This window comes from Dipteris shenzhenensis, chromosome 24, assembly GCF_047967505.1.
Source record: "Dipteris shenzhenensis isolate YYH24624 ecotype China chromosome 24, Dip_SZ_1.0, whole genome shotgun sequence".
NCBI lineage: Eukaryota > Viridiplantae > Streptophyta > Polypodiopsida > Gleicheniales > Dipteridaceae > Dipteris > Dipteris shenzhenensis.
In genome coordinates this window covers 24,338,668-24,366,390 of record NC_141619.1, presented here as the reverse complement: position 1 = coordinate 24,366,390, position 27,723 = coordinate 24,338,668, and the positions used below count along the sequence as shown (strand labels likewise).

Genomic DNA, 27,723 nt, shown 5'->3' with positions numbered 1-27,723 from the left:
CCTATGGTTTTACTTGCAGTGTAGATGGAATGAAAGTCCCAACAAAAAGTGAAGGGCCATGAATGAAACGAAAAGACAAGAAAAGTCGGGAGAGAGCACAAGGGATGACAGGAATAAAGTGTCAAGTTTTTCTGGAAACAAGGCACAGGTGGCAAGATGAAGAAACAACAAGAAAAGAAGGATGAAGTCATGCCAAAAATCCCAAACATTGGCAATGAAACTAGAAAAGGATTAAAGGAGCTGGCAAAGATAGCACCTATGATTTTACTTGTAGTGCAGAAGGAATGAAAGTACCAACAAAAAGTTAAGGGAAACGAATGAGATGAAAAGAGGAGAAAAGTCAGGAGAAAGCACAAGGGATGAAAGGTATAAAGCGTCAAGTTTTCCTTGAAACAAGGCACAGGTGGCAAGCTGAAGAAAGAGCAAGAAAGAAGGATAGGATAAAAATGTGAACTGAGAAGAAATGCAACAAAGTAAAAACTGGAGAAGGAAGAGGTGAAGCAAGAACAAAGTTGTACTCTAAATCTTGCTCACTGATAGAATTTATAAACTTGTCTATGACATTTAGCTTTCCACTAATTAAGCATCAATGAGCAAGAAACCTTTCACCTTTAAAGCTAGAGGCTAACCTGGTCTCTTATGCATATGACAACATATAAATTTTGACACAGGAAAGCTTCAATATATGATATATCTATGTAATTGAGTGACAAGGGTAGCACCTTCAAAGAGGAGAGATTGGCAATTACAAAATGGCGGTACCCGGAGAAGTCTTGACATGGGTTCCCTGTCAGAAATCTGCCATGGAACAAGGAGCTTAAACAAAGTTCTCAACAAAAGGTGAAAATTTTGTTTCATGTTAAGCTTTTTAAGGTCCAATAAAGCAAAATTGTGTGTTCTATGTTGCTTGACAAGCAACTTTGATTGAATGAGACAAACTCAGAGTTTATAAGATAATTGGAATGAAATTTGAAAAAGAGACCACAAATATCACAACAACGAAGGGCCACATGTCGACCAAACACTATATAATAGACTAGTCTTTAAAAAGAATGTTGCTATCAATCTGTTTGTGCTTTGATGTCAAGTTGATTGATGATCTATTCAATGTTCCTTTGGCATTGTGGATGCATATAAAGAATTGAAGAAAAGACGAGGAAAACTACTTCAATGTCTTGAGGTGGGGGCTCATACTCTTTTCAAAAGTATTATTGGCAGCCAAAGGCCACTGATATGTAAAGACTTGCCTACTACATACATCTTCCTATTTCATCATCTACTGAATGCAACTGTGGTGTACGTGAGCAGAAGGCCAACAAGAGGCCTTCATCCTTAGCAAGGAGTCACATCCTACATATACTTGGGACACATCTTCATAGGTCCCATGTTTATGATGAAACCCACAGCACATACTTCATCATCTACTGAATGCAACTGTGGTGTACGTGAGCAGAAGGCCAACAAGAGGCCTTCATCCTTAGCAAGGAGTCACATCCTACATATACTTGGGACACATTTTCATAGGTCCCATGTTTATGATGAAACCCACAGCACAGACACAACCAAAGGACATGCTTCTTTGACAGAACTAGAGAAATAGTGTTTCTAGGCACACTTCCAGCATGTAAGCATGAAGCCATTCCTCTTTCACTCTCTAGCTCAACCAACGGCTCTATATATAGAAGCTTTCTTGGCAGTGGATCTCCAAGAGGATGAGTGGACTAATTTGAGAGACTATAGGTCATGATGTCGTGCATTATTTGGGGGAAGAGATATATTTGAATGAAGGATGGCCTTCTACAAAGAGCACTTCATTCATTCAAGCGACGATGGTTTCATCCAAACTCCAAATCCATCTCTCATGCAGTATGGATCACATCATCCGACTGATTATAGATCAAGGTAGAAAGGGAAATTGCAGCAACAACATTATAGAGAACTATGACTTTGTACTTTATGCGATACACATGAGACAAAAAAGACTAAGGAGCATGTTTTGATGCAGCTAGGAGATCCGGGGGAGGTACCATTGCCTTTTCACACAAGGATACACTTACATGAGCAGAGTTGTTGACTATCCAAATTAAAGATGCACTGCACTCTTTGTACATGAGGTCACCCGACTTAGGAATAAACTCTATGATGCCTACCAAGGTCACCGGCCTCGTTAACAAGAGATGACAATTTTATTATTTATACGAGAAGGACTCTCTGTGCCGTCACATCTCGATCAAGTAGAGCCCATCACAAACCTCGTCGTGGAAGTGGATCAACTATGAGAGTGAGCCAAAGCCGTGCCCCCCTTGAAAGAGGCAGTGATATTGTCCTCGAACCTTGTAGTAGGCTGGGTGGGCATACAAAAAAATACTCCTTTGTCTCGACCTACACAGCCTACAAGTCCGCCGCTCTTTGGGTGTGCTTGCCGCCCTTCTTGCCTCAATCTTCAGCTGATGGGATGAGACCCGCATCTACCAATGCCAATCCTCATTGCATGTGAGACTCCTTTGTCCTCTAGGTACCACGGTTGGATCATGAGACCATCCTCCGATACTCTCAAGAAGTGGTTGCAATAGAACTGGATCTTGGTAGGGAACTCATGGTCCCCCTCCCAAAGTCCAGGACATATAGAGCTGGAGGAAATCTAACCATATCATACGGTTAATCTCATCTCGTGGAATCGAATCTGGCGGTGCATCCACGCTATACTAAAAGGAGAGAAGCTGTTCCATCTGAATACCCTCATCCGCAAACCATGTGGACACGCATGCATACCATGCTGTGCTGACCCCACTATTTGCTAACCGTCTAGTGCTAGTCTCGGCAGTCTCCAATGGGGTAAGGCCCAAACTCTGTGGAGGAATGTCACCGTCTAAAAGATGGCATCTATTTGAAGTGGTGTCGTGGTGAACTTTACCTATACTATCTGATGATGGACTGAGGTATTAGTCTGAATCATCCTTGACCCCATGATCACATGTAGCCACTCAAATCTCCTTAGTCTGTCGCCGAGTGGTCACTCCTCAAAAAGGTGATGCATACATGGTAATCGGCCTCACTAGGATGTTGAAAAGCCAGCCCTTTGTCGGCGGATCCTGAACGTGCATCTGACAACACTACTTCTCTAGCTTGGCCAAAGCTTTGTGTCCTCGTGTGAGTCATGCCCTAGCTGCATGAACCATCCTGAAGACTAGCACTATGAAGACTATCCCCAAGTAAGTGTAGGACTGCACAATCTCCACTTGTGCACTTCGGTAAGTAAAGCTATGTCAGTGCAACACAACACGTGAGGTGTATAACCTTGATCTTCCCAAGGTTGACTGTCAAGTCTATCAAACAACTCTAAGGCCTCCAGATGTCTTTGCCCTCTATCAAACAACTCTAGGGCTTCTATCTGAGGAGAATAGGCGGCTTCCCCTCAGATAGAAGCCCCCATCCAACAATAGGATCTCCTCCTCGGAATGATCGGATTACCCATCCTTGTGTAAGGAAGGCCTGCCTCTTACGGTGTGTCAATCATAGTGAAACCTGCTGCACCTTGTGTGTGGGATGGCCCAAGGCTCGCTCACGTGTAAGGTGAGATCTCATCTCTCTACACTCTTCATCAAACCATAAATTCTAAGGCATCTTCCCAACTGGGGCATGTGCTGTAGATCGAGTCGTAGGAAAAGATCTAGCGGCGACGTCCTGTACCATTGAAACAAGAGTGTCTGAGGCGCAGGTGAGGTTTGTCATCTCCCAGGAGATCCAGGAACTCATGGGCCAAGTGGCTCACATAGACTGGATCAAGAGCACGGTCAAAATGGAGAGCACATAGTTATAACTTTAAATTTTTTGCATTTTGTGACACAAAAGGAGCCAAAGAAGTAAATGTATATGATACCCACCATTTCACCCTTTTGCAAAATTTACGTGTAGCATTAGATATTAACATTAATGTTAGCAGTGCCATTGTTGATAGGCCGCATACAATTCTTGTAAATGGATATTGCGCGAGAGTTTAGAAACAGAGAGAAGTTCCTTTTGGTCCACAAAATTCAAGGTCAAGTCCAACTTTTCAAGCAACTCGCACTGCTCCAATCCTTCTATCTGGATTCAATAAGCGAGCAATGTCATAGTCAAACGCGTATCTAATGTGGAGTATGCAGTCAGACTTCCAATAGAAGAAACCGTACACTTTTGCAGCATCGTGGAAACAAATTGCACAAACTGACTGCATTACCTTTGTAATGTTGTTTAGTGCCAAATTCAGATACTGTAGCTCTTTCAATCGACTTAAATTTTCTGGGAAACGATATAACCAACAGCAAAATTCCGTTAAAGATGATAGAAAATAAATGAGAATTCGAACAAATTTTATGGTTAAAAAATAATCTACATGCATCACAAAATTCTTATATAGTTTACCCTATGCATATAAGAATATTGAAATACATACACGACTAACCACATACATTGTGGTCTTCTTTTGTCTAATACATCTTTTCCCAAGGTGAAGATAAGCATATTCAAAATGCAGGCTATGGCCTAAAAAGCAAGCAACGAAGAATATCTCATACATAAATTATAGCAAAAACTATGAAAAAACCTCTGCAAAAAAATTTAGAATCACAGTGATAATGAGACCCAGCTAATGGTGATGTTGCCGACCAATCAACCCTAATGCACAGAAACAGGCCTTTGCTCCAGGCTTGCAATAGGCCAGCCTGTACAGAAGATCAGATGATTGCTGCTCAAGTTCCCTAAAAGTAAGGGTTGGATCCATGGGAATCTTATGCAATCAAGCTGCATATGCACTCCTAAGCCATAGGACTTAGGCTCTATGAATGCTGTATACACTCTGTCAATGTTATGCATCAAGCTGCTTATGCACTCCTAAGACAGAGGACCTTGTCTCTGTCAATGCTATATACCCTCATAAACCTAGAATATACTCAGTCTTACAATTTTAGATGTAACAAATAAAAGGTAAGAAAGAAAAGAAACATTGAGAGAGAGAGAGAGAGAGAGAGAGATTTATTATTGTCTACTGAAGGACAACAAAATCCTATGAGACCAAGGAAAGAAAGATACAAAATGAGATTACATCCCTCATGGTGGAGTTGGGGTGGTCTAGCACACCTCCCGGAAACTACCAATGGTGAGATGAAATGAAAACTAGGAGCAACATCAACATGAACGATATAAAACTCCAAGTATCAGAGAAACTCTTGTCATGTGCAATCACGTGCTATGCCTGTCATCATAAGTCCAGGCTCCAAATGGTGTGGGCCAAACTAGGGTCCCATTAGGAGCCTTGGTGCCTGTGGAACATGTCTGAGAGATTAGCATCTATAAAAGAAAAAAAAGCCCTGTCAAATACACCCCATGTAGGGGAGCTAGAGGTGCCTAGCACACCTCTGCAGAATGTAGCAACGAAGGAAAATTTTAAGGAGCCAAATTGAAAGAATGGAGTATGCCAAGGACCCCGGGATCATTGAAGTCTATGAGGATGATAAGTGGGTGACTCTATCTAAGCCATCCGGACCTTGGGCGAACTGGGCTAAAGGCTCTAGAGTGTCACTAGAATCTATCTGAAATCTGAATCTGTCACCCTCTGGACTGCTTCATGGTCTCACTTGGGGACATTGTGAAGCAATCTAGTGCCATGAGTTAGTTTGGCATTTTGGGGCAAGAAAGGTTTATTAAGGACCAAAATCTGAATACATCATGACATACACACATGTGAAACATGCTCCAAAGAGAGGGATAGCTAAGCCCAAGCCCAGAGTGCCCCAAGCCCATACTCTACAACCAAGACGTTCAAAATCACCAAATATTAGTAAGGATTGAGCTAATGAGCTCACCACCCTCCCACAGACCTAGTATCAATTTTCCCTCTCCCAGCTTGACATTAGCTAATACCAAGGCGCATCCATGGTCACAACCCCTGTTCTCATACCACAGAAGTCCACCAGTCCAAGTCTAAGTCCATAGAAGTTCACCCATCCAAGTGTAAGTCCACACTTGGCATAGGTCTATTATAGGTCCGAGTATCCCAAGGACTCTATACCAAGGGATCCTTAAAAATAAGCCCACTGCTCATATCTCTAGACTCGCTAACCAAAGGGCACCTGTACATTAGGTTCCAAGTTAAAGTCACATTAGACCCCTTTTAAAGGGTCTCATGATCAGATCTTGGCCCACCCTAAATGCCACATCATGCTATGACCTTGCGGCGATTAGAACATTTCTCCCACTGCAAAACCACCTACACTTGGAAGTTCTCGGCTGGAACTACTGCATAGATGCGACACTCTCCCAAGAGTTGGCATCGCTAGACCTATCCTTCCACTTGTTGATAAGAAGCTCAAGACATGTGAGGGTGCATCGGAATCTGGACAGCAATGAAGAGCGCGCTCACTCACACTTTTTTTTTAGTGAAATCTTTGAGTGCTTTATATTAAAAGATAGCTAGACACACACACACACAACAAACTGAAATGTGAAAGGAAAGAAAGAAATGCTCCACCAAGACTCAGGAAAACACAATCTACTGCTAAGCAAAACCTCCAATACAAGATGCTCAAACAATGGGGGGGATCCCTATTTATAGGGGGCCCCCCTCAACCAACCTGGCCAACCAAGGTCGTGGGAAACCCGACCAGTAGGTCAAGTCACCCGACATTGTTGGAGGCCTGATTGACCTCCCAACCCAGGCAGGTCGAAGACGCCAACATGGTGCCAATGTGATGCCTCAAAAGTAGGCCAAGGGGCGGGTGAAAACAATCCAGCAACCCCTGTACACAGCCGACCAGCCGACCAGCCGAAACTAGCCTATTCCTACACCTCACTCCAGGCAAGCGCACCCACATAGAAGCCCTCTCTCACTACTACGAGATACCATACTTTAACACAAAGGCCCTGGGTAATGGCTAGGTTGGGGCCTTGTTTGGGCTCCCAACCAGGTCGGGTTACCCGACTTGACTGGTCAGGTTAACCTGACCAAGCCAACCCTGCTAGGGTCAAGTCAGCCGACCTGTGGGTCTGACCAACTGGATCAGTCCATCTGGCCAACCTACCAGGCTGGATGGGGATATATAAGGCCCCCTCCACTCTCCACTCAATATCTTCACACTTCGGCCTTTTTTGGAGCATTCTCTCTCCCCCTCTGCGAGCCCCCTTGGCTGTGGGTTGTACCCCTGGTCATATATGCAGTTGCCATTGCATATCTTTGGTGTCTGTCTATATCTCTCTTTGTATTTTCACACTTCCGCACATGCAAAACTCTCACATGGTATCATTTGCCATCGTGATGAGGGACCAAGAGAGGGTTGAGTTGACGCAATTATAAAGGCTGTTGCTACGTATATCTAGGACTTTTCGGAAGGCTCGCTGCTGATTGGAGCCTCATGGGTCCCCATGTACGAGTAAAGAGAATAAGGTCGATGACACAAAACTATGCTCATTGGAAGCTTAACATGAGGAATGGTTCACCTACAAGGGTTTATGGAAGCTTGTTCAAGGCTATGAACAGAAGTGTGAGAATCCCAAGAGCTCTATCCACTAGGAGGCTGCCCAGGAAGATGATTTTTAGGAGTAGCTCAAGGATTGGGAGGATCGGTACTCAAAGGCACATTCAGCCTTGATCATGAGAATTACTAAGGAGGTTTCTCCATCTGTCTAGACCCTGGATAGTGCATCTGACATATCTCTATGCAAGAGATTTGGCGATGTGTGCCATCACTTTGCAGGGACAGCCGTTTCCCAAAGGAAGTACCATGCAACCCTTCTTGATGAGCAAAAAGGTTCTCCATGATCTCACCAAAGGCCATGGGTGCTGCCCTCACCACAAGTCTGCTGGCAGCACTCATTCTCACCAAGAAACCTCCATATTACAACATGGTTGCCCGAGCGTTGAGACCATGAGTCAACTAGAATTTGATGATCTAAGCACTCTTCTCCTTGAGGAGGAATCAGTTCTTGTCTCCTAGGGAAAGCCCAGGTTCACTCCAAATGGTATTCCAGGTGGAGGTGAAGCAACTTTGACGGTGCACAGGATAAAGCGGAGCAATTGCTACAAATGCCGGAAGAGAAGGCATTTGGTCAGAGATTCTCGGTCCAAAGGCAAAGCTAAGGACCACGACTCGGAGTCAGACTCTTCTTCTCACTGAGGCAGTCCCTAGGCATCAGTGGTTGCCGGAAAGCACTAGCCTTCTAACAGTAATTCAATCTTCCCCCACGGGTCACAGCCAGGAGGGCATGTGGGGCGTGACTGCAGCCTGTTATCAGCCCCAACCATTTGGAAGTTTGATAAGCAAAGCAAGGCTGTGGAGCTATTGACTAGATGAGATTAGTGTTTATTGCTTGACGTCGTAGAGACTATGTACACAGTGTGTACCAGAGTTCGTTGTTCAAGGTTCCTGTTCGTGATGTATTCATTGGAGGATACAAGTCGTGGTGTGTTTCACAGATCCCACTAGGAGCTTAGTGTAGACAAACACGGAAAATCACAGCTGAGAACATCTCATTTGCTGTTCCAGGTAGCATTATGGTTCACTATTTGGTGCTCTCTTCAAGGTGAGTCCAATAGGTAAGCTACGGGAGGGTCGTTGGTTGCATCTTCATTGGCTTGATTCTTCATATTATTGTGCTCACCATCAGCTGCAGAGAAGGTGCTAGAGATGGCATCTCATAGTGAGAGAGGGCTTCTATGCGGGTGTGCCTGCCCAGAGTGAGGTATAGGAATAGGTTAGTTTAGGCTTGTGATAGGGCCTGATCAAGGCAACCTAGCAAGGGCCAAATTGTGAGAGTTGTGCACATGTGGACGCATGAAAACAGAGAGACACAGATAGATAAATAGATAGAGAGAGAGAGAGAGAGAGAGAGAGAGAGAGAGAGAGAGAGATTCCAAAGATAGGCAATAGCAATTGCATACATGATCAGGGGTAGAGAAAGAATGCTCCAAGAAAGGCCAAAGTGTGAGACACTGAGTGGGGGCCTATATCTCTCCCAGCCAGCCTAGTGGGCTGGCCAGATGGACTGACCAACACGTCCACCTTGACCCGACCCCAGTAGGATCAGGTTGAGTCAGGTTAACCCGACCAGTCAGATCGAGTAACTCGATTTGGTTGTGAGCCCAAATTGGTCCCCAACCCAGCCATCACCCAGGTGCTTTGTGTTATATGGCATCTCATAGGTGTGCCCGCTCGGAGTGAGGTGTAGAAATAGACTAGTTTAGGCTGGTAGATAGGGCCTGAACAACACAACTCCAATGCTAGCTCTCGCACAGGAACAATGGCACTATCATCGTCATCGGCTGGCTCACCAAGAAAAGGTGGCTCATCAACCACTGAGGATGGTATCTGTTTGTCAAAGACGACATGCCTTACTAAGTACAACTCTCCTCGTAGGATCATACAACCGATACTCCTCAACTAAGAGTTATACCCAACAAAGATCATATTGGTGGATTTGATATCCAATTTCTGCCTGTGCTTCTTGGTAATATGGACATAGGCATCACAACCAAACACTCGAAGTGAGAGAAATCAGGTTCTCCTTCCAAAGCAGGCTTCAAAAGGAGTTTCCTTAGGAACAAGTATCATTGGAGAGAGGTTGAGGATGTAGAGTGCCGTTGCTAAAACTTCTGCCTAGAGAAAACGGAGAATTTGTTGTTGTGCCAGAATATCCAAGACATCTCCACTATTATCATGTTCTTCTTCTCAACTATCCTTGCTTCAAAGGCAGTACCTATGTTTGCAAACTCTCACTGGATACCCTTCTCCACAAGAATTTCATCAAATACTTGTGATAGAACTCACCATCGTTATCAGCCCTAACAAGTTTCACAATCAACCCAGCTTCATTCTCCACGAGAGTGCACCACTATCAAAACAGGGAATATGCCAAGGCCTTCTGATCCTGGAAGTAGATCTACATGAACCTACTAAAAACATAGACCAAAAACATGAAATGCAAAGCACCCCCAAGGCTGGGGGTCGTCATGAGTCCACAAAGATCCGTATGTACCATCACAAGGAGTCTACAAGCCCGCCTTGTAGCTTGCTTCAGAATGGCCTCTCAATGCTACTTCTCTCGTAAACATGAGCGGTAGTACCTGCCCACATTGGTTAACCCAAAATCCATCTGCTCTTGAGTACCTCGCCATAGCACATCTATGTTCAAGTGGCCAAATCTAAAGTGTCACCGCAGGACAGATCTAAGGGCTCCAGTGATATAAGAGCACAAAAATTTGTAAAGGCCATTGTCCACCAAACCAATGCACACCACCTGCCCGGTTGCTTTATCCCTAATCTCGACAATACCCACCTTGAACAAGATAGTTGTGCCAAGTTTGCACTATCTCATAAACTGATAGCAATTATACCCACGAGACGGAACAAACAATACTTGAGAGGAGTGCTTCCTTCCTCTTCCACATCGAAAATAATCTCTAGGCTGCATTCATATGAACCTTGATGGTCAAACTCTCACTTATGCAAATTTCACCCTTGGTGATCATGAAGTTTTGGAATCCTTCAAAGGATGGGCACATGTTTCGAGAGCTCCACTATCCTGGATCCAGATCCTGGAATCTACTGCCTGAAGGGCAACCCCTCTCCAACGGGAGATGTCGTTGAGCCCTCTGAAATACTGAAAATCGAAGGTTGAGGTGGAATACCTCTTAGCCAAGAAATGAACTTGGATCCATGGCCTGCGATCTTGACATCAAACCCTTAGTTCTAATAATCTGGTTGGACTTCGAATGGGTGCCACCATCGTGTTGATGTCCGCTGCCTGAGTAGGTGTGAACCTGAGTGGCCAACTGTCTACCCACCCTGAGATTTTCAGAGTGGCTGAGGAGACCTGCATGCTGCTCTCTATCTGATGCCCCAAAAATGCGCCATTCAAGGCAATAGAATTCGTCGTTGTGAGAGACAATAGGGATTTCTTTGTTACTTTGGTGAAAATGTTGTCCTCGAAGCTCCGTGAATCAACCAGGATCAGAACCTTTTGACCACCAATCTGACCATACAACTGAAACATGTTGGGAACCAGAGAAGGCTCCCCCTTCTGGTGATCTTCAAGCTCCTTGATGACCCACTGACTTTTTCCAAATAGGAGTTGAAGCTATGGGTGAACACTTGACATGGCTCCTTCTGCTCGAAGCTTCTGGTAATGCGGTATTCTTCTTTCTTATGACCCAACACATGACAATCGAAGCATCGGTTCTCTTTGGCAAAGGTTGCTCCTATCACTGCATCCAAGTACCCACCATAGCAATTCCTATCCTTTCTCTCCCTCTCTCTTCTTTTTTCTTTGTTTAAACAAAGCAAGAAAATCTCTCTCTCTCTCTCTCTCTCTCTCTCTCTCTCTCTCTTCTTCTGCTGCCCATTCCCACCATCACCTAGTGTGGAATGCTGGGACTCATTATTGTTGACATGCTTGGATCCTTGACCCTTGTGCATGAGCTTGAAATTCTAAGCAAGCTCGTATTCACACTCGAAAATTCTAAGCAAGCTCGCATGCACACTCGAAATTCTGAGCAAGCTCATATGCATTCGTAATCCCGTGGCTTGAAACTACGACCACAATTATGGCATGTGGAGAGTAATGATGGAGTCAATATTGCAGTCCTATGATCTTGCAGACCTCATTAGTGGGTTCCAAGACCATATCACTTGATGTATCTTTTTCAATTGCACTCCTCAGAACATCAATCATGTTAGGCACATGACGTTGGCCAAAGGGATTTGGGAGCAGTTGGTGTCCCTGTACAACAGAACTTCTCCAATGAAGAAAGTCCCTCTTCAGTTCCAAATGAGAGTGTTGAATCCTGCAAAGTCGTCTACCATTTGGGAACACATCAACAAGCTCCAAGAGCTTCAGCAAGAGATGGATGCCCTTCCCCACACAAAACTCATCAAATACTTGTGAACAAAAGTCACACCCCCTTATCAATCGGCTGCAAAAGGAGTTACCTTAGGAACATCAGTTGGAGAGCAGTTGAGGATGTGGGCTGCCGTTGCTGCCTAGAAAAAACGGGGAACTTCTTGATGTGCCAGTATATATCCGAGACATCTCCACGACTGTCCTGTTCTTCTCTCAACTACCTCTGCTTCAAAGGCAATACCATGTTTGCAAACTCTCGCTGGATGCCCTTCCCCGCACAAAACTCGTCAAATACTTGTGAACAAGAGTCACACCCCCTTATCAATCGTAAGGGCTTTCATGCTCAACCAGGATTCATTCTTCACAAGAGTGCACCACTCTCGAAACTAGGAATATGCCGAGGCCTTCTTAGCTTGGAAGTAGATCCACATGTCCACAGACCCAACGCACATCTGCAGCCGCTCTACAAAAGGGCAAGAGTTGGCTCTAGTGGTGAGCCGGGATACATGGAGGCAGAAGAGACAAGGCAGTGGCATTCCAATTCGTTAGTGCTCCATTCACAGATATACACACACACTCTTTTTTTTTTGGTAAAAGAAAGTATGTATTAAAAGAAAATGTACATTCAAAAAAGTTTCTACTGACAACTCAAAGCAGTGAAAGAAAGCTTCTAGCTCTCTCTCTCTCTCTCTCTCTCACACACACACACACACACACATGTATGTATGTATGTATGTATGTATGTATATGTATGTAGAGAGAGAGAGAGAGAGTAGAAGTAGAAGTAGAACTAGAGTCTATTAATGTCCTCGGGGGGCCAAAAATGACCCATGGGACCCGTCTCAATACAATGTAAAATAGAGTCTCCTCAAGGAGAGGGGTCAGGAGTCTATGAGTTTCTGATGCCACGTAAAAAGACGAGTGAAAAGATCCCAATGCTGCCGGAGAGGCAGTAGAGAGAATTGATGCCAGCTGAGTGGAGTCCTCCAGTATCTGCTGGCAGTCCTCCCTAATATGTGCATATCGGGGGCACTGTAGAGCCACACGTGCCTCCGTCTCAACTGTTTGCATGTCACAAAGGGTACAGACTCTAGCATTTCTGGGCTGATGCATCCAAGCTCCCTTCTCAATTGCAAATGTATGAGATCTGGTACGAAACCTGGCTATGTTTCTGCGATATAGAAGGGGGATAGGTGTGCTAATATAAGGCTGAGCATGAATCTCTATGGACATGTATGTAGACCAACATGTGGGATTTATGTTGTCTTGGTAATATTCCAGCTTTACCCTCTGCTCAGTAAAGACAGTTGAAACTCTTGCATGGTGACCTTTTCAGGCGGCATGGTCAAACATGCTTCCACTTTCCATCTGTTGAATCATTTTCTTATGTCGGTTGCCCATCCTGTACAGATGATCTTACTTTTGTGGTTCTTTTGAAGCTTTGTGCTGGCATTCCATGCTTTATGAGGCAACCTATCAGGTTGCATTTGCTACATCTCTATTAGGTATTGCATAACTCTGATCAGTGCATGAAATTCAATCGGCCTCCTTCCTGTTTCCAACAGAAGTACTGAGTATGGAGTAGTGGGTTTGACACCAAGGTGTCGCCGTAAGAAAGCCCTTTGCATTTTCTCAATATCATTCCATGTAGAGGCTGAAATACTGCCTCCCCATACTTCCACTCCATATAATACTGTTTGTACTGCATATGCATCAAACAATACATTTCGAATTTTCCAGTTCCTGGTGTCAGTGTGCCTGCAATCATTCTCAAACTGGTAGTACTTTCCCCAGCAAGTGTCCATCCTTCTGTGTATACATTGCCACCATCTGTGATCTGCCGGGATATCAACCCCTAAGTATTTGAAGGTGCTGACATACTCAATAATCTGTCTATCAAAGGTGATCTCAGGGGGATGTTCTGGCTGATTGGTATAGACTGCCATCATGTTTGTTTTTCCGACATTCACTTGCAGCCCACTTTCCTAACAGAAAGTCTTGAGCACTTGTAAAAGTTTGTGCATAGAGTCTGGATCGTATGCAAAAAGAACTACATCATCTGCATATAGCAACAATAGCACTATCCAAGTCCCAATTGCGGTCCTTGCAACCCTTCCTCTGTTGCAAATTCATTGATGAGTTCCTCCAGTTGATCAATGCATATTCCAAACAAGGTAGGTGATAGAGGGCAGCCTTGCTTCACTCCCATATTACTCTCAAACACATCTGACATAGCCTGTGCTTGTTTGAGTCAGCATAATACCTTTTCATAGATACGAGAGATGCCTACTCTCAAGGCCAATGGGACTTCTATTGCTTGCATTCTCTTCCATAGTCCTCCTCTTGGAAGTGTGTCAAATGCTTTCTTGAAATCCACAAAGCAACAAAATAAAGTGCATCCTCTCAATCTGGACTCATCCATGAGGACTCTCAAGGTAATAAGGTGGTCGGCTGTCCTGTGCTCCTTGCGAAAGCTTGCTTGTCCAATGGCCCTTTTCTGGGCCTCTTCTGCCCATGAGCTGATTTTCATTTCAAGCACTGTACTGAAGAGCTTGGCCAATGTAGAGCTGACCATTATAGTTCTGTAATTTGTGACTGAATTTTTGTCTCCACCCTTGTGTAAAGGCTGGACCCAATTTTCTTGCCATTCCTGAGGAAAACCATGGTGTAGAGCATGTGTTAGGATGTGTGAGAGTCATGTTCTTGCTCGGTCTCCTGTCCATTTCACAAATTCAGCCTGTATCTTCATGTGATCTGAGGCTTTGCCATTAGCCATTTGTGTGTGTGTGTGTGTGTGTGTGTGTGTGTGTGTGTGAGAGAGAGAGAGAGAGAGAGTTATATGTGTGAGAGGATGTAAGGAGAAACGTGTCAGCAGCCTTGAGCTACAACCTCGCAAGGAAGAATTGTTTTCTGAAGAACTAAAGTTCTCATCCATCTGCCCCCTCCTATTTTGTTTCTTATTGCAACTTTGACTCTATGTAATTTTTTGCACTCGACTTGTCTCCAAATTCATGCATGCATGAAAAAGAAGTCAAGCGATGCAACTTGGTATCATCAACATATAAGATGATAACCACCAACGTGTCCTCTCTTGTCAAACATCAGACTGATCTCAGGTTGGTTGTCCTTTATGTCTTTGGACAAATAATAGGCGTGTACGCTTTAGATCATGTTAGTGACGCTAGCAATAATCAGGTCACGTTACACAGTTTTGGTATCTTATACACGCTGCATGCTATATGGTATTGGCACATTATTTGATCAAAACTGTTGAGTCCGTTGTTCTAATCAGGAGCAACTGGACATTCTGGTACAGGAGTATACAACAAAGAAGTCAATCACAATCACATTTGTTTTCAGATTCAGATTTGCATATAGACACTGAAGTCCAATCTTGACATTTGGCCATGCAGTTCATGCAAATCATTCTCAAATTCACTTTTTAAAACGTATGTAAGCGTTCAAAGGTCAGTTATGTACCAATACGAGGTATGAGGTTGTTAGGCATGTACAAAAACTTCAGGTGAGGACACAAGGCACCCAGTATTTTGTCAATTTTATCTAGACCCTCCTCTTGCAACACAAGCTCCTGCTCATCAAACGAGTAGTGCAAATCATCATTTACCTCTTCAGAAACATTACATTATTTAATAGGAGATATGTAACTCAACATTTATTCTCATAAAAGAAGACGAACCTTCTTTACTAAAGACGACTACTAATCTTAAGCCCAAAGTGGAACCTTGGAAGGGGCAGGGGTAGGTTGGACTCTTGGGTGGCAGAGATAAAGAGAGGAAGGGAGGGCAGGCACGGGGAAGGGGGGGGTTGGATTTTTAAAACTAATATACTTACTCAAATCCGTGCCTCACAAAGCAGACTATGCACAAGGTCACTAAGATAAGTAATTAGTTGTGCAATTGTTCCTATCGTCGGGTGGTTGACGTATGGTAATGCTTCTCTGTAGATGAGATCAGAACTGGGTGGGCTGCATAAACTCATAGCCTTCCCTCTCATTATCTCTTACACACACACACACACACACACACACACACATACGTACACGTGCAGGGATTTGAATGCCCTTTACATATACCTCTAAATTGTAGAGTATACCATCGTTGTGTTCCGCACGTCGCTTAAGCATTGCTTCCGTAATGCCTCCCATGATGCCAATGTCCTAGTATTAATAACAAACAAGACACATGAGTTTACATGTCGCTTCATTGGACGTTCTTTAAGCGCATATCTTGTGTATCGAGAATGTACGCTTGCAATTTATCTCGCCAAGCCCTTTTTCGACCTGTAAAACAGGCCCACTGGAAGAAAGAGTGCTGTATAATAATAGCTCATTTTTTAATTAGTTCTGGTTTTCTCCTGATCTTTCGATTACGGCACTGCAAATCATTTATCCCTCAATCGTAGCTCACCGAATTCTTTTTTGTGTGGATCTGACTGAGAGACGTTGCCAATGAAGCGAGATTCAATGTACGACTGGCTCCAAAAATGAGGAGACGTCTAACCCAATTTAGTTAGAAACGAACACGTTGTTATAATGTACTCCTTGGATTCATGCTTTGAAACCAGAATTCTTTTTTGTGTGGATATGACTGAGAGACGTTGCCAATGAAATGGAAGCTTTCCATAGCGTCGTCTGTCAGGCGATATTCAGCCCGCAAGTCTGTGCAATCGGTTACAAGATGATGGTTTCTTCACATGCTCTTTTTGACTGATGAAGAGTCTTGTCCCTTAGATAGATCGGGCAAATGATTGGTTTCAAGGCTGAAATCAGGGGCACATCAAAGCTAATGTGCAAGTATGGCACATGTAATCCGATTGCCTAGTTCTTCATTGCCCCCTCCTTACCTACCTTTCATTTGCCCCTCTCTGCAGTCCGTTTGCATAGGTATCTGATTGCCTTTTATGCTTGAACCTTGCCTGAAGGCTTGCATTGCCAAAGAAAAGAATTCCAAGACAAGAATTTCAAGAAAAGAATCTTTTAACGTCAAGCCTCAAGGTACGCCCTATGAGGCCCGGAGTATGTACCGTGGGTTATCGCGGTAACCTTACATACACCATTCCATGAAGAGCGACTTTTATGCCCAACGACGAAGCCTTGCAACATGAATGCACCTCGTGACCATCTCATGACATATTCATTTATCATGATCAGTGTCGTCGAATCTAGACTGTTGATCATGATGGCAAATTTTTTAAGGGGAGGCTTTAAAATACTTAATTATTTGGACCCCATCAATTACTCACATCTAGGTATCGAACTACAAAGAGTTCAAACCACCAACACATCCAACATTACGTTGTGAAATTTTCCTCATTTTCATTGTGTAAAGTATTAAAAAAACACTCAAAATGTCACGATCAATGCCCGCCGTCTAACCCCCTCCACCGTTGATCACAATTCCTAGCTATGTCATCACTTGGCTCCAAAGGAATTGCCCAATATTAGGTCACTTTCCCAATATCAATGAACTATAGGCTTATGAGTTGGAAAAAATCGCATCTGTGTTGGGCAAAGTTCTGTATGTCCCTCCTTTACAATCTTTGCCTAAAGTTTGTATACTCTGAGATATGAGGAAAGAGCCTTCGGAAGGTCTGGAATTGGTGCTATCTAACGAATGGAATCTTTTTGTTGAGGTGCGATTTGGTATTTTCCCTAATGCATGCTACGTGTGCAAGTGATGTGGTCATTTGCTAGAGGGTGTCTAAATGAAGAAATCTCATTGATTGCAGTTGATTCGAAGAAAGATGCAAAGAAACCAAATAATGTAAAGCAAAGTGAGGTGGGTGATAGGAATTCATTGCATGTGCAGGAGTAGAAAGTCTTGTGGTGTAAGGTCAAACAAATAAAGATACGAAATATGCAAGCTCTTGTAGTAAGGAATTATAGCAAGTTGACAGACGATTAGGGTCTCTATCAGCAGTGATACTAGAAGTGGGAAATAGGTTGGTGAGCACAGATCTTGCGCTAATGTGGTGATCATGCATAGAGAGCCCGCCAAAATCAATGTTTCCTGACAGGAGTCTCTCAGAATCATTAAAGGGAAAGCTCACAGAGGTAACGCTTTTTTTAATTTCAAGTTTGTAAGAGCTTAGGTCTGAATACTGCTTCATTATGCGATTTAGAGTTATCAAAGTGCGTTGCCGATCTTCGTGTACAGCAATGAGGAAAAGACCAAACATTACCGCCAAATTGAGTAGAGATCCCACATTCATTAGGGCAACGACAACAATCGTCAACCCTGTCATGATTGTGCGAGGACCTCCCTCTTGCCGAAAGGCCTTCCGAAAAGGACCAATTGCTCCATGCGATAGAGGTACAAGAAAAACTAGGCCCAAGCAGAACACACAGAGAGACAGGATGCGTGACCAAGCTGAAGCCGAAAACGGCTATCAAAAAAAGCAAGTAATTGATGCGAAAGTAGCCCCAATTCTTGCAGACCCGACTCATTGCATCGCTAACAGATTCTTGCTTCGCAAAGGAAGTACGATAAAAAAAATCACTCCATGATCGACGTTGGGAGAGAGCCACTCGTGAAACATCTAAAATCTCGGGTGCGGAAGCTTAATTTGCCATTCCTTACGGACATGATCTGATCTTCAGGCTCTGCTAGCCCAAACGTTGTGCAACTCATTTGGTGCATAGAAACTCCTGATGGCGGTCTTGTAATGGAGCTAATGCAGCGAGAAAAATAAAAACGGTACTGTACCACCCTTCTCCCTTCCAATATAGTGGATATCATGCTACCACGCTGGCATAGATTTGCGGCAACATCTTGGGTCATTGGGCGAGATCTTGGGTCCTTGATAGCCAAGAGAGTGAAAAATGTTCCTGGACCACCCTTCTCCTTTCCAACAGCAGTGGATATCATGCTACCACACTGGCATAGATTCGCAACACTTTCATAATATTGCTTTGATGATCAATTTGAAGCCGAGTGGGAAACTTCTATACCGTAGTAAAGGTCATATTTCAGGGGCTTTAGTCTGATGTGCTATTGTAGAATTCGAGACATTTAGTATAATACTTGATTGTCTCCTGTTTCTAAATATCACAATTGCTTTCGGATTTAACCATTCAAGATTTGAATTGCTTCGGTATTTCACCTTTCAGATTTGATACATTATTCATGCAAGGAGATTTCTGAGCAATTTTGGATTCCATAACATTTCTAGGTATTTACATTGTAGGTATTGTGAGTAACTAGTAATCATTATTCCATACAAGGACGTTCATTAAACAGGTACATTTGGTATTTCTCATGACATTCTTTATTAGAATAAAAACAATAAGAATATTCTTTAAAAAAAGACACATTATGCAATATGCACAATACATTATGCGATTTACAAAATACGAGATGCAAGATCCTAATAACAAACGGCACATTCCACATTATGCAATGTGCAAACTACATTATACAATTTTCAAGATCCCAAGGAACAACACATTCCTAGGTCTTATAATTTTTGGAAAGAAACTGTGCCAACTCTTCCCCCACATGAATGTGTAGTTACACGAACATGCGGCTATATGTATTATGAAATTTATACCAAGATGATCATGCTTTTACATGATCATATCGTTATATACACTCTGAACTTTCTATCCACATTAATGTGTCGTTATATACAAGATTTGAACAACAATACGTATTTATATATAACATTTAAACAAAGATTTATCATGCCTTTTCAAGTGTGTTTTGTTTGTTGTATACTTTCATGATATATCTTTACATTTGCAATGTAGAGTGAAGATGTGACTTATCATCAATTGACATACCTTGTCATCTGCTCAAATATCACGTGGATTGCGAGCAATTGGTACTGTCATTTACACTTCTTGCCCCTAATCAACATCAGAATCTGTGGAAGTGTAAGTTAAATGACTTGGCATAATGCATTCTATAATCCCATGTGCCATGTAGGTGACATAATACTCTCTTTACTACATTGAAGAGGGTCTTCTTGGGACTATACATGAAATAATTAGGCATGCCAATGGAAAAAAAAATCTATTTTCTCATTTTTGACCATGGAACGTGCATAACTATCAAAAAATAAAGCATCAGTATGCTTATACAACATGCATATGTGTCGCATGGTCATGGAACTTTATAGAGACCTCTGAACGAGTAAGGAATTTATATTTGCAAAGTTTCATATCATCTATGAGCACATCCAAAGACTAGGTACTTTTATAATTTATAGAATGATTTGTGAGGCTTGTATAAAGTCTCCTTTTAGAAAACTGTACTCAGTTCCATATGGTCCTGACGACATACGAAATATGCTAGTTGCAAACATATTTCAAATGCAAATGTTGTTGGTCATTGATGTATCTTTGAATATTTCAAAAGCAATTAAATTATTAGCAATAGGAACATCACAAAGGAGATCAATACTAGACAATCCATTAATATGTTGGGATCGACAACAATGGATTTGCAAATTGTCAACAACTGAGCAAATACTAGCTTTCAACTTGAGAACAAATTCTATCTTCAAAAACTGAGCAAATACTATCTTTCAACTTGAGAACAAATCCTACTTCTCAAGTTTGCAAACATTTTACTACTATGCATCACCACATCAAGCATCCAATTGGCATTTACTTCCTCTACATAACAACTACTTGCCCGGATCTAGTTGAATTTTCAAACTCGAATTTCATTAAGGAACCAATCCCTTTCAAGTTTAACACTTCTTTTATGGGCCAAAAGGATTTTGATTGGGTTGTTATTGCTGCTTGGATTAATGCTTCATCTAAATATTCTTGTTAAGAGTAAGAGATGGGGTGCTTGTGTCTCTGAAGTTACTAAGGTTGCAAAATGGTTTGGTAAGGCAAAAAGCCAAAAAAAGGGGAAGGAGAGATCATTACTACTTAGGCTCGTGCTCTCTGATAAAGATTCACCAAATGATCCAATGCTCCCTATTCTACTTAAGGAGGTCGAAGTTTTCTTAAGAGACCTTAAACATGCAAAACTGGCTGTAGCTAGAATTTGGGCATGATTGAAATGGCTTGATGAAGGTCCGACCCTTGACTTTCTTCTTCGTAGCTGTTAGAGAGAAGAAGCCAATAGGATGCATCACATTGCCCTTGATAAAAAAGGGAATCTTGTCTATGGCAATCATAACATTGCACATGTTTTTGTAAATCATTTGGTGAGTATTGCAGGTCCTAAGCCTTCTATTCTCTCTTCCTGCAATTCCAACATGGAAGCTTTCTTGTGTAATCTTCAAAGGTGAGTTCAGCCCCATGATGCTATGCAGCTGCAGTGCCCTTTTTCAAGTGTCGAAATGAGCTATACTATTTTTTCTATGGCCAAAGGCAAAGCGCTGGGCCCTGATGGCCTTCCTATTGATTTTTGTCAACACTATTGGGATACTTGTGCCTCTGATCTCACTAATCCAATTAACTAGTGTTGCCATGTCGGTAAGTTGCGCTGAAGTTATAATACAAGCATTATCAAACTTGTTCCTCCACCCTAATCACTAGAGGCCCACTCTTAATGCTAAGTTGTGCATAGAATGTTCCAGCTAAAGCCTTACCTAACAGGATTAGGATTTTTCTTGGGCAAATCATCCATCCTATGCAATATGAGTGTGTTCAAAGCCAAAATATACAAAATCTGGAAGGAGATGACACCAACATTATTGGTGAGATGCACTCCTCTACATTCATTTAGCTATAGATCATGATATTTTATAGAATGAGAAGTTCACGATGCTAAACTTAGACCTTGAAAAAGCCTATGATGGAGTGAGCTAGGACTTTGTACTTAACACCATGAAAAAACTCAGATTTGGAGTTAGATTTTCCAAAATGACACGAATGTTATTTGCATTGGTCTATGAAGCTTGATTTCAACTTGAATCAACCAAGTCAAGCTCTCAAATATTTAGGATGCCATGATGGTGTTGGTATTTCCATTAAATGCAAATTTGACTGGTGCATATAGAAGTTGGTTGACAAATTTTCTAGGTGGAAGGAAAAGAAACCTTCCTTTACAGGAAGAGTCATTCTTGCTAAACAGATTCCGAAGTCCTTTCTAGTTTATGTGTTGTTTATATTCCCTTTTTCAAAAAATTTGATGAGGAAAATAGATGCGTGTATCCAAGATTTCCTTTGGAAAGATGAGTGGCATGCATTCTCATGGGATTTGGCATTGATACCTAAAATGGATGGTGGCTTAGGCTTGGAAGGGATGAAGGGAAAATGTGATTGTTTGTGTACCAAATGGATGCTTAAACGGGGTTGTGATCAACCTTGGGTTGTCTTAGCAAAGTCACTAGATTTGCAGAAACGATTCTCTGGGTGTAAATGATCCATGGAAAGACCTTGTATTGTCGGATGTTCGTATTAAAGTCCCCCAATCTAGAATGTTATCCATATTAATTATTGGCTAGAAATCTAAAGGCATTAAATGTTGCTAGAATGGTTTGAGATCACTATATGGTGATGCCTCTTTGAGAAGATATTGTTGGTTATCTAATTGGGCTTTGAAAGAAGGACCCCCTCCCCTATTACAAGTCATCCTAGAGAAGTTAAGAAACTGACTCAAAAAATTATTCAAACTTTCAATGACTTTTGGGACCTTGATATGGCGACCGAGAGTTCTATTGATGCAATTTTATTCAATTTCATCTTTCGAATAGAGAAAAAAGATTTATGCTGGCTTTTCTGAGTAGAGTTAAAGAAATGTTGATGACTATAAAGACTTCCTCGATGCCAAGGGTAAATGTCTATAGGGATGTTTGATGATGGATTTCAAGAATCAGTAATCCTCTTGGATTGCCTACATGATTTGTGAACAATGGAAGATACATGCCCCTTTTTATAGTCCTTCAATTCGGCAACATAGATTGAGTAAAGTTCGGAAAGCAATGCCTTCCTTCAAGATTAATCTTATTTTGTGGAAGCTCTTAATCTCCAAGTTACTTGTCAGGTCTAGATTGGCAAAATGGAGCACTAAGATCTCTCCATTTAGTCCCTTTTTGCAAGGTCAAGAAGGCAACTCATTGGCACATGTTTTGGGAATGTCATGCTGTCCAAGGTCTTTGAAGGAAACTAAGCAGATGCTTTGAGAAATCCTCCATGACCGTGTTTGCTTCCCATACATGCAATGCTCACACATGCTAAAATCTGAAAAATTAAACACAGGAACATACTGCAAACCAGAAAGTATCTTCATTCCTATCATTCTCATGTGTCCCAACCGATGATGCCACAAAGAGACGGATGGCTACTTGGTCACATTGATTACACTATCTCTTATGCCCGACACATGCATTGAGTACAACGTTCCATGCTTCGAACCTTTAGCAATCACAAGTGACACTGCTAATTTTCCATGTATTGTTGCGAAAAAACACATGATAGCCATCATCATCAAGCTGTCCCATACTTATCAAGCTCTTTTTCAGATTTGCAACATGCCTAATATTTTTTAGTACAAATGTAGAACCATTAGGAAGAGACAAGTGGATATCTCCCACTCCAACAATGTCACATGGATAATCATTTCCAAGTCTCACAGTTCCTTTCCTTCCTACATCATAAATGATAAACCACTCCCTATGTGGAGTGACATGGAAAGATGCTCCTGAGTTTAGTATCTAATTCTATGACAAGGCATCATCACTAGTCACAAGAAAAGCATACTCAAACATAGAGGCATAAAGAATGTCACCCTCATCACTATTGTTATTATGGCATTCACTTCCTCTATATTAACCGTGGCTTTCTCTTCCTTCTTGGGCTGCACATTAGCTTTGCCTTTGCCTTTATCGTTCTTCCATTTGTAGCAATCCTTTTTGAAATGGCCTTTCTTCCCACAATAGAAGCATTCCAAATCCTTTTTGGCATGGGATTTTCCTCTAGATTTTCTTCTAGACTTGCTTGTATTTCTGTCGTGGTATTTCCCCCTGGAATATGATCTCCCTCTCACATTGAGAGCACTTGAACTTTTAGTTCCAGCATTATTCTTTCTATTTACCTCCTCAGTGAGTAGGCTACTCTCAACATCACTGCTTGTTAGGCCTCCTGCATGGGCTGAATTGCTTATAGCAGTCCTAAAAGTGTCCCAACTTTCAAGAAGGGTGACCAATAAGAACATTGCCTTAACTGAGTCATCAAAGGCAATTTTCTGAGCTGAAAGTTGACTGAAAATTATGTTAAACTCATTTAAATGGCTAGACATTGAAGTCCCTTCTTCCATGCGAAGATCTACAAGTTTCTTCAGCCAATACACTCGACAAGCGGCACTCTGCTTCTCATAAAGATCATAACTTTTTCTCTAAATCTCGAATTGAAACGTTTTCAAAAACAAGATTGTAGATTGTTCAAAAAAATAAAACTTCTTAGTTCAACTCAGAAGACAATTCCTCATGGATTCTCTGATATTCACTTCTGAAAACAACCACTTGCTCACTTTTTACTGCTGTCACAAGACTGCAAACTGCCAATCACCAATTTTCCTGAAGCACTTGAGGCATAAACTCCAATAAAATAGCCCAACAATTCTGAAAATTGTTGTTCGAAAAATTCCCTTAGTGGGAAGAGTATTTCACTCACAAAAAATAATCCCTTCTTGGGATACAAGACAGCTTTAGAAAAACACTACTCACTTATGCTCACTTTCTCAGCTAAACAAAGGCTCAAAATGCATCAATTGTAAGTAATCACTTTCAGCCAATGATATGCATCAACTTGAAGGCATAAACCCGACTGAAATCTGAATGTACCAGCCGCCATTGATCAACTGGAGTCTGCTACAAGCAAAAGACGTTTTTGCTTTCGGGCCCAAAAAAGCAACTTCCAGTGGCTGGAATTACAGAGCAGCAGGTCATTTTTGACCGTAGATGGATAATATTCCTTGTGCCCTACTCAAACAAGGCAATAAACTATTGGAACAATCGAGGCAACCTAATATATATGGCTAAAACAATAAGAACGAGCTAGTATATGTCAAAATATAGCTCCCAGGGGTAGCCCACGGGCAGTAAGAGACTCCACACAACAAGTTCGAGCTCTTGGCACAGTAACACCACAATGCTACAGTATCCTTATTGGCTTCGCTCAACCAAGCTTTGATACCAATTGATGGAGAGGAGGTCTTACCGGAGAGCAACAAAGAAAGGGAGAACACCGAAATTGTGGGTGCTAACTCACCCAGATCAAGGTAAGCTCTTATTATGTATGTATGGTACAAAGGGGTATATACTAAGCCATTGACCTTTACCCCAACACCAAAAAGCTCTGACTACTACATCCCACTTCTCATAGGTTGTTCCCCAATTATCCTTAAATGTTTTCTCAACCTTGTGCTTAGGTTATGTGCACTGCAAAACAAAAAGTATGGGTCATCTTCCTAATTCTTCTCAAATGTTGCAACAATAGCAAAGTTATCCCCCTCTTCTCGACAGTCAGTGAGGTCATCAAAACTCTCCCCAAACTATGGTGAGTCATTTGTCTCTTCATTGTTTGTCACTCCATCTAAACATAGAGGGAAAACTTGAACTCACTCCCATGTCTTCATAGTTGTAATGTTCTCACAATCGTCATGATCCCCTATGATGCACGCACTGTAGAAACAAGCACGTTTTCTTGTTTTAATCAATTGGTTGTTTGAAAAGCCCCATGTGCTATGCAGACTATGAACTCCTTTAATTTTCTTGCAACCGTGGCAGCTTCTCCTTTGCACTTCATCCAATTTCACTTCATGGAACACTCTGTGTACTATAGTATTCTCAAGGCTTTGTTTACTGTATGTTGAATGCACACCTGTGGAGAGGTTGGCTGTAAGCCATGTTACAGCATCTTGGGCATCATTGAGTTTCTCTTGAGGGCATTCTAATTGGTGTTTAAACAGAGCTTGCTTAATAACAACACTACATCCATCATGTTCACCCTTGCTATGGCTAGACCCAAAGAAATTCCACATCATGTCTAGACTGGTTAAGGATTTGAACCTTGAGACAAAATAGAATCCACGAGCTGATTTAAATTGAGAGGCAGCACCATTTGACCACACCCAATGTTGTTTTATATTTTCTGCATGGGGATTTTCCTTTTTTAGCCATTCCTAATGTAGTAGAAAAGCATACTGCACACATAAGGTGTCATGTTCCCTATCATCTGAAATGTAGAAATGGTATATGCATTGCACTGACTTGGACTCCTGTGAGTCAGCAAGCAGATTGGCATCAGGCATGAAAGAATCAAGCAAATGACTGTACGTGATATGCACAAGAATTGTTATTTGCTTGTTGTACCATTGAGCACTTTGTATCTCATCTTGTTCTTGAAATGAATAATTTTTAACAAAATCTATGACAGAGACAATAGTGTCATGGGGAAAATTGGCAAGGCACGCCTTGAACTACTTATCCTACTAGCTGGCCATGAAATTTTGAAGCACAGATTTTGGGATGGATTGAACCATGTGACCTATAAGCTCCCTTGGCTAAGTGCACTTATATGATAGTAGCCATCTATTTTTATAGGATCCTTTAACATTGACCTTTTCAAATCTCCTCCATTTTAGAGAAACATGGTTGTCTTTCCTCATTTGATTTGGATAAACATTGAATGTCTTCTTCTTCAGCTTCAAACTACGAGAAGGAAATGGCTATCGACACAGAGATCCAGAACTCTGTCACACTTGAAAATTATCATTCCCATCAAGTGTGTGCATGTTGGAATAACACACCAAGAGCGTGTTTTTTGGCAGTTGTGCATGACACTTAGTGAAAAATGCGATTTGTGGCGAATTTGACCGTCCAAAGCATATTCGATGATGATACTTGGCACAAGATTTAAAAAATGTTAAATTGACATGAGTGTAAGGTATCGTGCCCATTTGGTATGTGCGCATTCAAATAACACACCTCAAATACTATTTTTTGGCGGTTGTGCATAATACTTGATGAAAAAGTGGGTTTGTGCCGACTTTGACCATCCAAAGCATATTTGATGGACACAATACTTTTCACACCTCAACTTATGTTGCATTGACATGTGTGAAAAGTATCGTGCCTATCGAGTATGAGTGCATTTGAATAACACACCTCAGATACTGTTCTTTGGCAGTTGTGCATAACACTTGGTGGAAAATGCGTTTTGTGCTGTATTTTACCATCCAAAGCATATTTGATGGACACGATATTTTTCATGCATGTCTAATTAGGTTGTTTTAACATGTGTGCAAAGCATCGTGCCCATTGGGTATGAGAGAATTCGAATAATACACCTCAGATACTATTTTTTGGCGCTTGTGCACTTGGTGAAAAATGGAGTTTGTGGCATGTTTGACCATCGAAAGCATATTCGATGGGAATGATATTTTGCACATGCCTCAAAATATATTATATTGATGTGTATGCAAAGTATAGTGCCCATTGGATATGAGGGCATTCAAGTGACATACCTTAGATACTATTTTTTCACTGTTATGCATAACACTTGGTGAAAAATGGGGTTTGTAGCAACTTTGATCATTCAAAGCATATATGATGTGCATAATACTTTGCATATAGATCAACATAGGTTGTATTGATGCACGTACAAAGCATCTTGCCCATTGGATATGTGCGCATTTGAATAGCACACCTTAGAGTGTCTGTTTTTGGCAGTTGTGCATTTAACACTTGGTGAAAAATGAGGTTTGTGGTGAGTTTGACCATCCAAAGCATATCTAATGGGCACGATACACTGCACAATCATCAAAATCTATTATATTGACTTGTATCAATAGTATTGTGCTGATTGGATATGTGCGTGTTTGAATAACACACCTCAAATACTAAATTTTGGCAGTTGTGCATAATACT

At 41.8% G+C, this 27,723-nt stretch overlaps 1 protein-coding gene across 4 annotated transcripts in view; it reads right to left on the bottom strand.

Moving 5' to 3' along the window:
• LOC147886403 (uncharacterized) overlaps window positions 1-16,739 on the bottom strand; it is an 83,661-nt gene extending 66,922 nt beyond the window's left edge. For 3 of the 4 annotated variants that reach the window (XM_087395843.1, XM_087395844.1, XM_087395845.1), the window contains exons 1-6: window positions 16,299-16,739; window positions 15,965-16,048; window positions 15,352-15,460; window positions 4,220-4,281; window positions 3,968-4,086; window positions 723-798 (exon numbers count right to left, since the gene is read on the bottom strand). In XM_087395843.1, coding sequence (XP_087251969.1) covers window positions 723-798; window positions 3,968-4,086; window positions 4,220-4,281; window positions 15,352-15,460; window positions 15,965-16,036 — 438 coding nt within the window. In that variant the 5' untranslated portion in view covers window positions 16,037-16,048; window positions 16,299-16,739. Of the gene's footprint in view, window positions 1-722; window positions 799-3,967; window positions 4,087-4,219; window positions 4,282-15,351; window positions 15,499-15,964; window positions 16,049-16,298 lie in introns of all 4 variants that reach the window. The other variant, XM_087395846.1, reaches the window with a different exon arrangement.
• Between the last annotated feature and the right edge of the window lie 10,984 nt (window positions 16,740-27,723).